The sequence below is a fragment of the Rana temporaria genome, chromosome 9 (assembly GCF_905171775.1).
Source record: "Rana temporaria chromosome 9, aRanTem1.1, whole genome shotgun sequence".
Taxonomy (NCBI): domain Eukaryota; kingdom Metazoa; phylum Chordata; class Amphibia; order Anura; family Ranidae; genus Rana; species Rana temporaria.
In genome coordinates, this window is record NC_053497.1 from 144,689,106 (window position 1) to 144,703,000 (window position 13,895).

Consider the following 13,895-nt stretch of genomic DNA (forward strand, 5'->3'; position numbering starts at 1 on the left):
GTGTTCATAAAGAGTTTATAACTGGGAATTGTCCATTGCTTTATTCTCCACGTGTCCCTCTACTGCCTGGCAATGCCACCAGGAGCTGTATATAGGTTTGTAAGGGTTGGCAAGAGGCTGGCAAACAACCACATATTTCAGATACTTACTCGGATGGTCTCGGAGGAAAAATGAGATTCGGAGATCATTATATTTCCAGTCTCGTCCAGTTTAACAATGGCTCCAGCGTTGGCCTGGACTTCAGCCTCGAATGCCTGGTGCTTCTGGAGTTTCCCCTGTAAGGAAACACATTTTTCATCAGGTCACCAGTAAGCATACATTACTATTATTCAATTCTTTATTAAAAGAGAAGTACGGGAATTTTTTTAGTAATCATACTTACCTAGGTAGATCTCACCCCCGCCAGGTCCAAGACTGAAACCCGAGCGATCAAACCCTGCTGATCGCTTGGTTCTCAGAGACCTGAACAGAGAGCTGTTGACTGTCAGTCACCGCCTCTCTGTCCTGCGCTCAATGGAGCACTGGGCTGTGGAGGGGCGGGAGTGGCTGGCTCAGGCTCTCAGAGGCTCGCTGAGAGGCCGAGCCAGGTGCCGGTCCAGGCTCTCAGCGGCTCGCTGAGAGGCCGAGCCAGGTGCTGGTCCAGGCTCTCAGCGGCTCGCTGAGAGGCCAAGCCAGGTGCCGGTCCAGGCTCTCAGCGGCTCGCCGAGAGGCCGAGCCAGGTGCCGGTCCAGGCTCTCAGCGGCTTGCCGAGAGGCCGAGCCAGGTGCCGGTCCAGGCTCTCAGTAGCTTGCTGAGAGGCCGAGCCAGGTGCCGGTCCAGGCTCTCAGTAGCTTGCTGAGAGGCCGAGCCAGGTGCCGGTCCAGGCTCTCAGTAGCTTGCTGAGAGGCCGAGCCAGGTGCCGGTCCAGGCTCTCAGTAGCTTGCTGAGAGGCCGAGCCAGGTGCCGGTCCAGGCTCTCAGCGGCTTGCCGAGAGGCCGAGCCAGGTGCCGGTCCAGGCTCTCAGTAGCTTGCTGAGAGGCCGAGCCAGGTGCCGGTCCAGGCACGTGGGCGGATCCTGACCACATAGTCACAATCTTTTCCAAGCCTTTGCGAGCTCTGTGACATCAGCCGACAGCGGTCTTTGGCTGTACTTCTCCTTTAACTGTAGGAACTGTTCAGTCTTCTGTGTTGAGGCTCTTTAGTGATGAAGTTCCTTAGTCTCAGTTTGTAGATTGGGGGGGTACACTTCTTTCATGCATTAAAGTGGATGTAAACCCACTCTCATCCTTTCTAAACTACTGCCATAGTGCTGATCTGTAAGGATATAGATGCCTCCTGTATGTATCCATACCTGTAAAATGCCTCCCCTCTGTCTGTTATAAGGACTGAAAAACTGCAGATTCTGTGGGTGGGTCTGTTGTCAGGAGCTTGGTGGGTGGAGTCGTGATGTCAGTAGACTCCCCGTCCACCTCAACACTCCCCTTGTCAACATGCTTGTTCAATTTATTCCTTGCACTAAATTCTGCTATAATCAATAATCACCAACATCTAGTCAAAATCCAGAAAAGTAACCACATCACTTCAGAAAAGGAGTAGGGTGGGAATTAAAAAAAAATAATGCCTGTCTCAGATATGTAAATAACCTGTCATTTACAGCAAGGGGGGGGGGGGTGGAAGAACGGACAAAAGTTTTCTCCTGTTTGTCTGTTTATCTCACTGAAAAAAAAAGGATTGCTCAGAGCTGGATTAACTCTTTGTGGCAAGACTGGGTACAGATGATAGGAAATCTTATACTGTACATTGTGACAGTAAATATAAAAAAAAAAAAAAATTGTATTTCTGCACATATGATGCATACAGGTTGTGTAGCCATATCATAATACTACCGCTTGGATTGGCTGAACGCCTTCAACCTAACCAAACCCCAGTGAAGTTCCCCTACCTGGAGGTTGGTTGGATCTTTATAGTTCTCATCGGACGCGATCTGGAGCTTTTCCTGGATCCATTTCTCAAGCTCGTCAGCATCGCGCTGAAAGAACTGGAATCGATAGGAGTCCTCTAGTTTCTGGCGTCTGATGGTGGAAAGCTCCTTGAACCTCCTGTAACGGTCCAAAACCTGCTGTCTTCTATCCTGAATGTCATCTGCGGTCTCCAACACTTTGACTCCACCTGAATCCATTTTCTAAATAAAAAAAAAAAAACAAAAAAAAACATCAGTATAAAATCAAGAGAAAGAAGCAAAAAAAAAAAAAAAATGAATTATGTAATTTAAAAAAAAGGTGTACTTTACAGAAAAGACAATTGTAAAAAGATGGCAACCCAACAAGCAAGCTCTTGAGTACAACACCTCCGCAAGGTGACATAATGAGGGAGAGGAAAGTTATGATGTGAAGATTTGTACTTTTAGGTTTGGGGATTGGTCGGCTCTTTCCATTTTGGACTGCCTGCTGGTTTCCACCATATTTACTCTACACCTTAAAGAGAAACTGTAATGCTGTGTACACACGGTCGGAATTTCCGAAACAAATGTTCGATGAGAGCTTGTTGTCGGAAACAACAACAAAAACGACAACAAAATCCGTTCTCGCAAATTCCAAGCGTGCGTGGACAATTCCGACGCACAAAATTCCACGCATGCTCTGAATCAAGTACGAGACGGAAGCGCTCGGTCTGGTAAAACTAGTGTTCCTAATGGAGATAGCACATTCGTCACGCTGTAACGGACTGAAAAGCACGAGGCTGAAAAGCGTGAAGCGTCTCTCACCAAACTTCTACTAACCCGAATGGTATTCACTTCTCTTTTCTAGTGCCGTCATACGACACTGTGTTCTTGGCGTTCGGAATTTCCGACAACATTTGTGCATGGAAGACAAGTTGGAGCCAACATCCGGCGGGAAAAAAAAAGCCACGGTTTTGTTGTCGGAATTTCCAATCATCTGTACGCTGCATTATTTTATCCAAATCAGTGACAGGCAAAACAACAGCGTCTGCAGATCGTGCACTCTCTCCAAGCAGTTCTACTTACTGAACCACGTTGCTACACCTCCTCTCTGCACCACCGGAGGGGCCAAAAATGGAGCAGAGCTTCTCAGTATGACAGCACACATGACCACCCCTCGGGCCTGGGCTGCCAATCACAAGGCCTGAACACTGTTTGTTTGGAAAACTCCAGAACATCATTCACTTGTGTAAGCTCTAATGCAGGGGTCTCCAAACTTTCTAAAGAAAGGGCCAATTTACTGTCCTTCAGACTTTAGGGGGGCCGGACTATGCCCAGTGGGAGTAAACAATGCCCGACCTTTGGTATTATAGGGAGAAATAGTTGGTGTCGTTGGGAGGATTAGTGCCCCATTTTTGTGGTAAGTGAAAGGAATTATGCCCCATGATTAATGTCAGTGGAAGAAATAGTGCCCCATTTTTGGTGTTAGTGACAGGAATAATGCCTCAAGGGCCGGATAAAGGCAGGCAAAGGGCCACATCCGGCCCCAGGGCCACAGTTAGGAGACCACTGCTCTAATGCAACCAACATGGAAGCTTACCCACAATAGGATGGTGGCTCACACAATATAAAACCCTGGGGATGGGCTATTTGCAGACACGTTCATTTTGCCCTGACTGGGTGTGCGCACAAACAAGACTTATGCCGCGTACACACGGTCAGAATTTCCGACAACAAATGTTCGATGTGAGCTTGTTGTCGGAAAATCCGAACGTGTGTAGGCTGCATCGGACATTTGCTGTTGGAATTTCCGACAACAAATGTTTGAGAGCTGGTACTCAAATTTTCCGCCAACAAAAGTTCTTGGTCGGAAATTCTGACCGTGTGTATACAATTCAACGCACAAAAATCCTACGCATGTTCGGAATCATTGAACTTAATTTTTCTTGGCTCAAAGCAGTGTTGTAAATTACTGCGTTCTTGGCGTTCACAATTTCAGACAACATTTGTGTGACTGCGTATGCAAGACAAGTTTGAGTCAACATCCGTCGGGGGAAAAAAATGTCCGATCGTGCGTACGCGGCATTACAGTATGTATATATGCATTTAAAATATTTGTTAAATATGAATCGATTTGACATACCAAGTCGGTTTTTAAATCAAATCGTTTTTTTCCCAGCCCTATGGTAAACATCAAATTTACCCTTTGAATGGGCAGCCCGGAAATACAGAAAATGGGTCCCTGCACCTTTTCAAAACCACAGCCGCATGGAAACTGCATGGTTTTTTTTTGCCCCATGTGGTTGCGTACACCCGAAAACATGCTGTGCTTTCAGATACGTGGGGGCGCCATTAACAATTAACCCCCATGCGTCTGCCAAATAGTAGTGCCATTTTCTGCAATCCACATGCATTCCAGCACCCGCAAGAGTTTGAACATTGCCCAATACTAGTCTATGCCCCGATTCAAACTGGTGCAGCTTTGAAATCGTGCTACTTCAGTAGCGCAATTTCAAAGCCACAGATCAGTGCGATTTGCACCTCCGATTTCACTGTGACTTGCGACTTCATTTAAAAACAGAAGCCTATGCAAGTTGCAATGAAAAAATAAAAAATCCAGCAAAAGGTAACACAGGAACCTTTTTCAAAGTCGCGCCAATTTGAACGGTTCCATTGCCGACAATGGGGTGCGACTTGTCATGCAATTTGAAACTGTCAAGTCACATGACAAATCATACCAGTGTGAATGGGGGCTAAAAGCAACCAATGATCGTTTTCATTAGCTTAACAGCAATATAAAAGGGTTTTGTTAGCTGCACATGACAAACAGCTGAGGACAGCTGGGAGTGGCGTCTGTTATTTTTGCCAATTTTAGTGCCCGTTACCAGGCCTGATGGTGTGTGTACAGCTGGGTGCACCAGCAACAGTGTCCACAGAGTTCAGCAGGAGTTGGTTTATAGACAAACAGTGTTTAGCAAAATGAGCCTCGTTGAAATTCATATCACATGAATGAGCCCGTGTTAGCCAACAATAAAATAAAGAACCACTTTCTTGTCCTGGAAAATGGAAATAAAAGCTGCTTCCAAGCTTCCTTATAGGACCTACGGCTAGTTAGCCGCTCGGATCGCTTTTACAAGAGAGCTAAACATTGGCTCTAAACCCTGCCGCCTGCGGCTAAATATAAAAAAAAAAAACTTCATTGCTGTAAGGCCCCCTTCACACTGCCGCGACAAAAGTCGTGCGATTTTGCAGCGATTTCAGGGAATGCCTGTGTAATCTTAAGGTCTATGGATCTCAACTCGCATTAAAGTTGGACCAAAGTAGTACAGTGACTACTTTGAAGTCTGCACGACTTGAAGTCGCACATATATGAATGGTAGTCATTGGAAATCATGGGGAACGACTTGTTTACAGTCCCAAGTCGCAGGACAGATGTAAAAGGGGCCCAAGACTGCTTGTCCTTAACACTACCAAGCAAGAAGGAGAGTCTACATATGCAAAAGGTTCATCTATGAATGCAAATGAACCCCACATAGAAACTATGGGGTAGATTCATAAAGAAGTTACGCTGGCATATCTATTGATACGCTGCGTAACTTCTAGGATGCTCCGGTGTATCTTTTTTCTGCATTCAGAAAACAAGATATGCCGGAATTTGGCTAAGATCCGACTGGCGTAAGTGTCTTACACCGTCGTATCTTAGTTGCATATTTACGCTGGCCGCTAAGTGGCGCTGCCGTCGATTCACGTGAGGAATATGCAAATTAGGTAGATACGCCGATTCAGAAACGTACGTCCGCCCGGCGCATTTTTTTCCGTCGTTTACGTTAGGCTTTTTCCGGCGTAAAGTTACCCCTGCTATATGAGGCGTATCCCATGTCAAGTATGGACGTCGGGCCAGCGTCGAATTTTCCGTCGTTTGCGCAAGTCATTCGCGAATAGGGCTGTGCGTAATTTACGTTCACGTCGAAAGCATTGGCTTTTTGCGGGTTAATTTGGAGCATGCGCACTGGGTTACGTTTACGGACGGCTCATGCGCCATTAGTCAAAAACGTCATTTACGTGGGGTCATGTTTTATTTACATAACACACGCTCACCTCTTCACAATTTGAATTAGGTGCGCTTTTACGCCGGCAGATTTACGCTACGCCGCCGTAACTTAGGGCGCAGGTTCTTGGTGAATACAGAACCTGCCTCACTAAGTTACGGCGGCGTAGCGTATCTGAGATATGCTACGCCCGCACAAAGTTACGGCGGGCTATCTGAATCTAGCCCTATGCGTTTATGAACACACATCCATAGGATTAGTAACGCTATGCAGCTTTCTTTCTATGTAAATACATTTGAGACTACAGTTCTCATCTTGCATCGGTTCTCATGCAATTCACATGTCATTCAATGCAGTGCACTCCGCTCTCCTCCCTCCGTGTCCATAGATTGTCAATGGGCTCAAATCGCATGCACTACTTTTAAAAATGCACTGCAACCAGAATGCTTGACAATTTTGTACCATGCAATCTGGTGCAGGCAAACGCACTGCGTTTCAGGGTGGATTCAATTTAAATCAAGTTGATTTAAATCACTAGTAAAAAGTCTTGATTTGGTGCTAATTCACACCAGACGCAGTTCCGTGCACTTTTTTTTTCCTGCACAAAACGCATGGCAGAGTGTTTTCCATGTATTCCAATGGCTCTAGTTCACAGGAAACTGACTGCGTGGTGAAAACTAGAGCCATTGGAATACATGGAAAAAAAACAAAAAAAAAAAAACTGCATGCATTTTTAGTGCAGAAAAAAGTGCACTGAACTGAACGGAACTGCATCTGGCGTGAACTGGCCCTAAAATCCTAATTTTTCAAGAGCAACTGTCATCTCTGTCCCGCAGCGGCTCCTCCTCTGACCCACCAACAGTCCCATTCACTTTAATGGGATGGCTGGTGATCTGTCATGTGGACTGGTCGTTCATTTTTTGGGTAAGGCAAAGGACGTGGCGGAAGCAGGTGAGTGGCTGCCCGCTAACAGACACTGCCATGATGGATCTGAAATGACAGGTGCTCTTGAATGCAAAGAATTTTTCTTGCTGGTAGTTAGAATCTTTAACATTTGCAAACAAAATGAAGGTTTCCATTTAGAATAATAAGCTGTCAGGTTAGTAAAACAGCGATATCAGAACCAATTCAATCATACAGTTTGTAGTGTACATAGATTTGCAAAACAATGGGATAAAGGAATATTCCTAAACTTTGTTTTATCTCATGGCTACTGGGAGATTGTGTGAATGCTTCAATGCAGTGCATGTTATCTCAGCTTGGATTCATTGAATGAGTTTACCAAAAAAAGTAAATATTGCAGAATATACAGCCTCATGCTACATAACTAAGCTCCATTTCATGCTGAATAAACTAAATTATTAATGTATCCTAAATAGAAAACCATCTTTTTATTCAAATAAATCCGATACTTTTTATTTTATTTTTAAATAATAGATTTTTTATCCTCTCTGATTGCACTGACGCCCGCTGCAGATCACAAGGGCAGTGCATTTTGAAATTGGTGTGGGTGTACGAATTGCAAGTTGCCACACAGTGTTCTAGTGTAAACAGAGGCTCATGCACTGCATTTCAATGTAGCTGCACCACACAATTCCAGTTTTCCCGTGATCGCTGTATATAACCTGAGTGGGCAGACATATGACCCCCCCCCCCCCCCATCTCGCCCTGCTAACAGACCCCCGGCTGATCAGAGTGTGAAAGAGGCCTAACCAAGCAAGTTGCTTTGTACAGAAGAATGGATAAAAAAGCTGGTTGGCAATGCATGGCATGAAAAATAAAAAAACTTTAAGACGAGACAACAAATGATAAAAAAAAAAAAAAAAAAAAAAAAGAAAATAAAGAATATAAAAGAATAAAATAAAATAAAGAATATAAAAGAATAAAATAAAATAAAGAATATAAAAGAATAAAATAAATATAAAAAAAAAATATATAAAAATAAATAAATAATATAAAAAAAAAAAATTATATATATATATATATATATATATATATATATATATATATATATATATATATATATATATATATATATATATATATATATATATATATAAAAAAAAAATATAAAAAATAATTAAATATAAAAAAATAAATAAAATAATATGGTTTTACTGCAAAGTGAACCTGTCACCTACACAAAGCAGTAAGAGAAATTTGCCGGTCATACACTAACTGAAAAATCATTCAAAAGATCCGGCATTTGGCCTAACCAAGCAAGTTGCTTTGTACAGAAGAACGGATAAAACAGCTGGTTGGCAATGCATGGCATGAAAAATAAAAAACTTTAAGACGAGACAACAAATGATAAAAAAAAAATAATATAAAAAAAATATAATATCAAAAAATAAAATAATATAAAAAAAAAAATAAAAAAAATATGGTTTTACTGCAAAGTGAACCTGTCACCTACACAAAGCAGTAAGAGAAATTTGCCGGTCATACACCAACTGAAAAATCATTCAAAAGATCCGTCATTTGGACCTTTTGTCTTTTGTCCAGTTAATGAGCACAAATAGAAAGTCGGTTTTAACTTTTCAAAGTTGATAAATCAAAAACGAACAGGTTGGAAAATTCGACTGAACGAACGATAAATTGAAAGGTTAATGCGATTCTCACCTGCTAAAAAAAAAAAAACGGGTTGTAAAGGTTCATTTTTTATTTTCTAAATGGGTTCCTTTAAGCTAGTGCATTGTTGGTTCACTTACCTTTTCCTTCGATTTCCCTTCTAAATGTTTTTTTATTTTTTTATTTCTCATTTCCTGTTCCTCCTCAGTAAGCTGTTCTGGCTGACTAACCCCCAGCCAGATGATGGGGGTAAGCTTACTGAGAAGAAACAGGAAGTGAGAAATTCAGACAAAGAAAAGCATTTAGAAGGGAAATTGAAGGAAAAGGTAACAATGCTCTAAAGGAACCTATTAAGAAAATAAAAAACGAACCTTTACAACCCCTTTAACTGTTTGCACTTATGCGACACAACGAACGAATAACTCATTCGTGTCCATTGAGCGATCAATCAAAATGCGGTCATTACATGATGGCACTATTGTTTGTTTGAGTGATTTTTTTAGCTAGCATAAAATTTCACACACTTGCCGAATCTTCATTCAGTGGGAATGGATGACAAGGCGCCCTTTCTTTTCCACTTCATACAAAGGGTCATGGGATTCATGCAGCAGAACAGACCGGAATCGATCGGCTGCAGACATGAAAATCTTCACACCCACGACTATTCTCTGCATCCCTTTACAAACCAGATACAAGTCATTGAGTTTGCCATTTAAAATCTCCAATTTTAGCTGCAGTGTTTTTGCCTTCTTCATGAGCCCCCCCCACCCTGGGAATTCCTCCCCCCATGCACCAGATGCACCAACCTATTTTTGCTGGTCGTCCGGCAAAGTCTTGAAGACAACTGCAGGATCAGAGCTGGAGTGGAAATTACAATAAGGAAGACAGATGGTTCCAATCGCATTCCATGTCTGACCACACCTAGACTCCGCTTCTCCTCCTCCCCCCCTCTGTCAGCACCATGCATAGAGAACGCCTTCCTGATTTCATTTCCAGCCTGTCACCCAGCCAGCAACATTCCACCACCCTTATCACAGAGCTGCGGCACTGCGCTGGCCAAGTCATGATGTAATGGATGGTCGGGTGATCACCCCCATATTCAGGAGCCCCTTTCCGCTTCTGAAAAGCTCACGTTTATAATATTATGCGGGAGCACTAAAAAGGTACACACGATGAGATTATCGGACGAATGATTGTTCGTTTTTTTTTTTTTTGCATGCTAAAGCGATTAAAATTCTCGAACGACAGAAGAAAAAAAAAATTGTAGCGAAGTGACGTATTGTATTTTCACATGAAAACTGTACCTAGGCATTTTGTCGCCTGTAGTGTGACGCCCGCTGCCGCCCTGACACGCCAGAGGGATGATGCAACATTGCCCTCTATGGAGATGGTTTATATCTTCACGCCGAACGCCTGAAAACAAGTCCCGGACCTTTTTTTCAGGCGTCTTTTGGCGTTCGGCATAGGAGATGTGAACCATCTCCATAGAGGGGGTGAGGCTGCATTCACAATCGCGGCGTTTTGTCGCCGCGAATCGCGGTACAAAACGCCGCTTTTTGTCGCCGCAATTCGCGGGACAAAACGCCGCAATTTAGTACGCCGCGGTGTGAATGCAGCCTTAGGCAGCTAAATGCCCAGGCCAGGTATTGCGATTCGGCACTGCGTCGCTTTAACAGACAATTGCGCGGTCGTGCGACGTGGCTCCCGAACAAAATTGGCGTCCTTGTTTTCCCCACAAACAGAGCTTTCTTTTGGTGGTATTTGATCACCTCTGCGGTTTTTATTTTTTGCGCTATAAACAAAAATAGAGCGAAAATTTTGAAAGAAATGCAATATTTTTTACTTTTTGCTATAATAAATATCCCCCAAAAACATATATAACATTTTTTTTTTCCTCAGTTTAGGCCGATACGTATTCTTCTACCTATTTTTGCTAAAAAAAAAATTGCAATAAGCGTTTATCGATTGGTTTGCGCAAAATTTATAGCGTTTACAAAATAGGGGATAGTTTTATTGCATTTTTATTTTATTTATTTTTTTACTACCAATGGCGGCGATCAGCGATTTTTTTCGTGACTGCGACATTATGGCAGACACTTCGGACAATTTTGACACATTTTTGGGACCATTGTCATTTTCACAGCAAAAAAATGCATTTAAATTGCATTCTTTATTGTGAAAATGACAGTTGCAGTTTGGGAGTTAACCACAGGGGGCGCTGAAGGAGTTATGTTTCACCTAGTGTGTGTTTACAACTGTAGGGGAGTGTGGCTGTAGGTCTGACATCATCGATCGAGTCTCCCTATAAAGGGGATCACACGATCGATGCAGCCATGACAGTGAAGCACGGGGAAGCCGTGTTTACATACGGCTCTCCCCATTCTTCAGCTCCGGGAAGCGATCGCGAGGGGGCGGCTAGAAACTAATAGCCGCGCCCTCATCCCGGATCGCTCCCCGACAATTTCCGACCGCCGTATGTACCGGGGGGGGGTGTCCCGATCGGACCCCGACCCGTGGAAAGGCAGGGACGTACATGTACGCCCATCTGCCTGTACATGCCATTCTGTAGACGTACATATACATGCGGCGGTCGTTAAGCGGTTAAGGCTGGGTTCACACCATTGCGAATTGGATGTGGGGTTCTCCGCATCCAATTTGCATAGCAGGAGATTTTGACCGGCTCTCTATGGAGCCGGTTCACACATCTCCGGAGCGGCTCCGGTGCAAATTTGCCCCGGATCTTGTGCGTCTTTTGGTCCGAATTCAGCCCAAAATTTGGGCTATAAAATTGGACCTGAACCGGTGAACCAGGACGCACCGGACCCCTGCTGTTAGACGCATGCGGCGATAGTGTGAACCCGGCCTTAAAGGGGTTGTAAAGCTTTGTGTTTTTTCACCTTAAAAGCCGAGGTCCGGTTAAAAAAAAAAAAAATAATTAAAAGTCAGCAGCTACGAACACTGTAGCTGCTGACTTTTAATAAGGAGACTTACCTGTCCAGGGTGCCATCCTTGGTGAGGGAATCAGGAAGAGAAGCCTTGCGGCTTCACCCCCTGATTCCCTGCCACGCGGCGTGAATGGATGATGTCTCCTGGGACACACACACAATGTCCCAGAAGACACGGCTCCCCCATTCCACAGGGAGCAGAAGAAAGACGACGGACCGTGGATCAGGAAGTGGCAGATTAGGACCATCTGCCTAGCAACAGGCACTTCAGGTATGTATAAAAAAATAAAAAATAAAATGTTTTGCAGCATTTTAGATTTTTTTTTTTTTCTTGGTGGAGCTCCGCTTTAATGCATCCTAAGCACTCTCGGGCCCCCCAGTCCCCCCGTTTTACTTACCCAAGCCATGAAACTCCTGGGCTCGTTCCCACAATTGTTTCCCCCTGCTTGAGGCGGCTCGTCATTGGCGATTAAGGATGAGCTCCGGCGTGTTCGCATAGTACACGTGCAGAGCCCGCCAGGAAGTGTGCACGGCTCTGCGCCAATCACAGCCAGGGAGACATTTCACGATCCCTGCAGCCGAGCATCGGGACAATGTCTCCCTGACTGTGATTAGTGCAGTGCCGTGCACACTTCCTGGCGGGCTCTGCACGTGTACTACGCGAACACGCCAGAGCTCATCCTTATTGGCGATTGATAGCAGCGCAGCCATTGGCTCGCGCTGCTGTCAATCACATCCAATGACGCGGCATGCCGGGGACGGGGCCGAGTTATACCGTCGGCGACTATAGCTGCCGGCTGTATCACGGGAGCGCGCCCGCAAGCTAACCCACTTGGCAAATTGTATTGCATTGTAGCTCACTGCTTCCCTATTTTTAGGCTTTTCTGTATTAGCAGACATAAACTTCAAACGTAATAATGTATTTCCCAATATCTAAATTACGACCATGAGATGTCTAACTACTATTTGTTCCCTTTCAGCTACACAAAATTCTCTGAAGAAGACCTCTAATAGGTCGAAACGTTCGTTAGATTGTTTATATTACAATGCATATTTTTGATCATATAAACACCATTTGTGTACCGTTTTATACACTCATGTAAACGCTGTTTGTGTACCCGCTATAACTCATGTTCCATCCACTGTGCTACCCCTCCTTGTTCCCATTTTTTACATGTGAATTAAATAAAACATATATTTTTTACTACATGGTATAAACTTTTTTCTATCCGAGCTGCGCAACAACCCCATCTGGGAAAACCCTTTTCATCATACTTTTCGGGGTGAGCAGCCCCATTCTCTCCACTTCAGTGTCCAGTCCCTTCTACTTGGCAAAGTGCTTCCCATGAAGGGGGCTAGCGCTTGCGGGGAGAAGCCAAGACAGATGCCGAGGGACACCAGAAGACATTGATCGGGGCCACTCTGTGCAAAACGAGCTGCACAGTGGAGGTAAGTATAACATGTTTGTTATTTTTTTTATTTTTTTTAAAACCGAAGCCATACAACCCCTTTTATGAAAATCGTATGATCTGGTTAGCACACAAGATGATTTTTCGTGCTTGTCCCATTGGGTAATTTCCCATGAATTGTCGCGATTGGCTCTCAAAAGCTGTGTACAAACGATCAGATTATTGTACGATCGATTCGAAAGCTGTATTTTTCATCCGATTTTCTGTGTACTAGGCTTAAAAGAAGCACTTGGCTCACTTCTCTACTGCCAACACGTTCATTAAGCCTCAGGGATTAACATCTAGTGTTCAGGGAAGTAATGCAAATTGGTTCCAGCTCTAGAATGACTGGCATCCACCATGAGAAAGTCAATGTGGCTGGAAAGTAGATGGCACTTATAGTAAGTACCCACTGGCATAGCTTCCAACTTTGTAAGAGAGGAAACCTAAGAGCACGTCTTTGGAGTGTGGGAGGAAACCAGAGCATTTGGAGGAGATCCACACTAGCAAGGAGAACATGCAGGTAGTTGGGACTAGAGTAGGGTTGCCACCTCATCCCTTTAAACCTGAACACATATGAATTACACAGGTTCCGAGGCTAATTTAATGCAGATAAGGCACCAAGTGACTTTAATTACCACCCTAATCAGCCACAGAATCTGTGTAATTAATATGTGGTCGGTTTTAACCTCTTGCTGACCGCTGTACGACTATATACGTCAGCAGAATGGCACGGCTGGGAAGATCGATGTATATATACACACGTCGCCTTTAAGGCCCGGTGTTGCGGGTGCTGGCCACGAGCACTGCGAGTCTGGCGCAGGACTCACTGTCTTTCGGGACACCCGCGATTGTTTCACGGAGAGCAAGAACGGGGAAATGCTGATGTAAACAAGCATTTCCCTGTTCTGCCTAGTGACAGGACACTGATCACAGCTCCCTGCGAATTGGAGCGTGATCAGAG

The 13,895-nt window shown here is 44.2% G+C and overlaps 1 protein-coding gene across 5 annotated transcripts in view; it reads right to left on the minus strand.

Moving 5' to 3' along the window:
* The window catches only part of SPTAN1 (spectrin alpha, non-erythrocytic 1), a 152,510-nt gene that overhangs the window by 95,212 nt on the left and 43,403 nt on the right, over window positions 1–13,895 (minus strand). For 4 of the 5 annotated variants that reach the window (XM_040324734.1, XM_040324738.1, XM_040324737.1 and 1 more), the window contains 2 exons: window positions 1,922–2,161; window positions 150–275 (listed from right to left, as the gene is read on the minus strand). In XM_040324734.1, the coding sequence (XP_040180668.1) occupies window positions 150–275; window positions 1,922–2,158 (363 nt within the window). In that variant the 5' untranslated portion in view covers window positions 2,159–2,161. Of the gene's footprint in view, window positions 1–149; window positions 276–1,921; window positions 2,162–9,344; window positions 9,433–13,895 lie in introns of those variants that run through there. The other variant, XM_040324735.1, reaches the window with a different exon arrangement.